We start from the raw sequence: 634 nt of genomic DNA, 5'->3' as shown, positions 1-634 counted from the left end.
GTCCCTCCCGTCTGCAGGAGCCACATCCCGGCAGACTCCTGGCTCTGAGGGGTTCCTCTCTCTGCTGGTTCTCCTCTCAGGTGCTCCAACGAGAAGGGCTATTTCTCCGTGTCAGAGAAGTGCTCTGATTTCTGCCAGGATGACCTGGCTGATGACGACATCATGCTGCTGGACAATGGGCGGGAGGTGAGCGAGCCGAGCCCCCCCAATCCCTCCTGCAGCCAGGGGGCAGAGCCCAGATCTGCCCCTGGCTTCATTGGCTGAGCGTGGCTCTGTGTCCTGCCCGCAGGTCTACATGTGGGTGGGCACCCAGACCAGCCAGGTGGAGATCAAGCTGAGCCTCAAGGCGTGCCAGGTAGGGCCTCCTGCCTGCTGCTGGGGGAGCGAGGTTTGGGCGGCTCCATCTCCTGGCGGCTCCCTCTCCCCTCGGAGCCCCCATCCTGCCCTAGCTCCCAGCAGCTCCAGGGCTGGGGATTACCCACCCCCAGAGGTGGGCGCGGGTTGGGGACCCCCACGGCCGTGCTCTGCCCCAGGTCTACATCCAGCACATGCGCTCCAAGGACCCCACACGGCCCCGCAAGCTGCGGCTGGTGCGCAAAGGCAACGAGCCCTGGCCCTTCACCCGCTGCTTCCA

The 634-nt window shown here is 65.8% G+C and overlaps 1 protein-coding gene across 1 annotated transcript in view; it reads left to right on the top strand.

Moving 5' to 3' along the window:
• Window positions 1-629, top strand: part of FLII (flightless I homolog (Drosophila)) — a gene marked incomplete at both ends in the record, with an annotated part of 3,261 nt that extends 2,632 nt beyond the window's left edge. The window contains 3 exons of the mRNA XM_008946639.1: window positions 81-186; window positions 290-355; window positions 534-629. Of these exons, the coding sequence (XP_008944887.1) occupies window positions 81-186; window positions 290-355; window positions 534-629 (268 nt within the window). The remainder of the gene's footprint in view (window positions 1-80; window positions 187-289; window positions 356-533) is intronic.
• Window positions 630-634: the final 5 nt, after the last annotated feature.

This window comes from Merops nubicus, unplaced genomic scaffold, assembly GCF_000691845.1.
Source record: "Merops nubicus isolate BGI_N331 unplaced genomic scaffold, ASM69184v1 scaffold38648, whole genome shotgun sequence".
NCBI classification, from domain to species: domain Eukaryota; kingdom Metazoa; phylum Chordata; class Aves; order Coraciiformes; family Meropidae; genus Merops; species Merops nubicus.
This window is presented reverse-complemented; position numbering and strand designations above follow the sequence as displayed.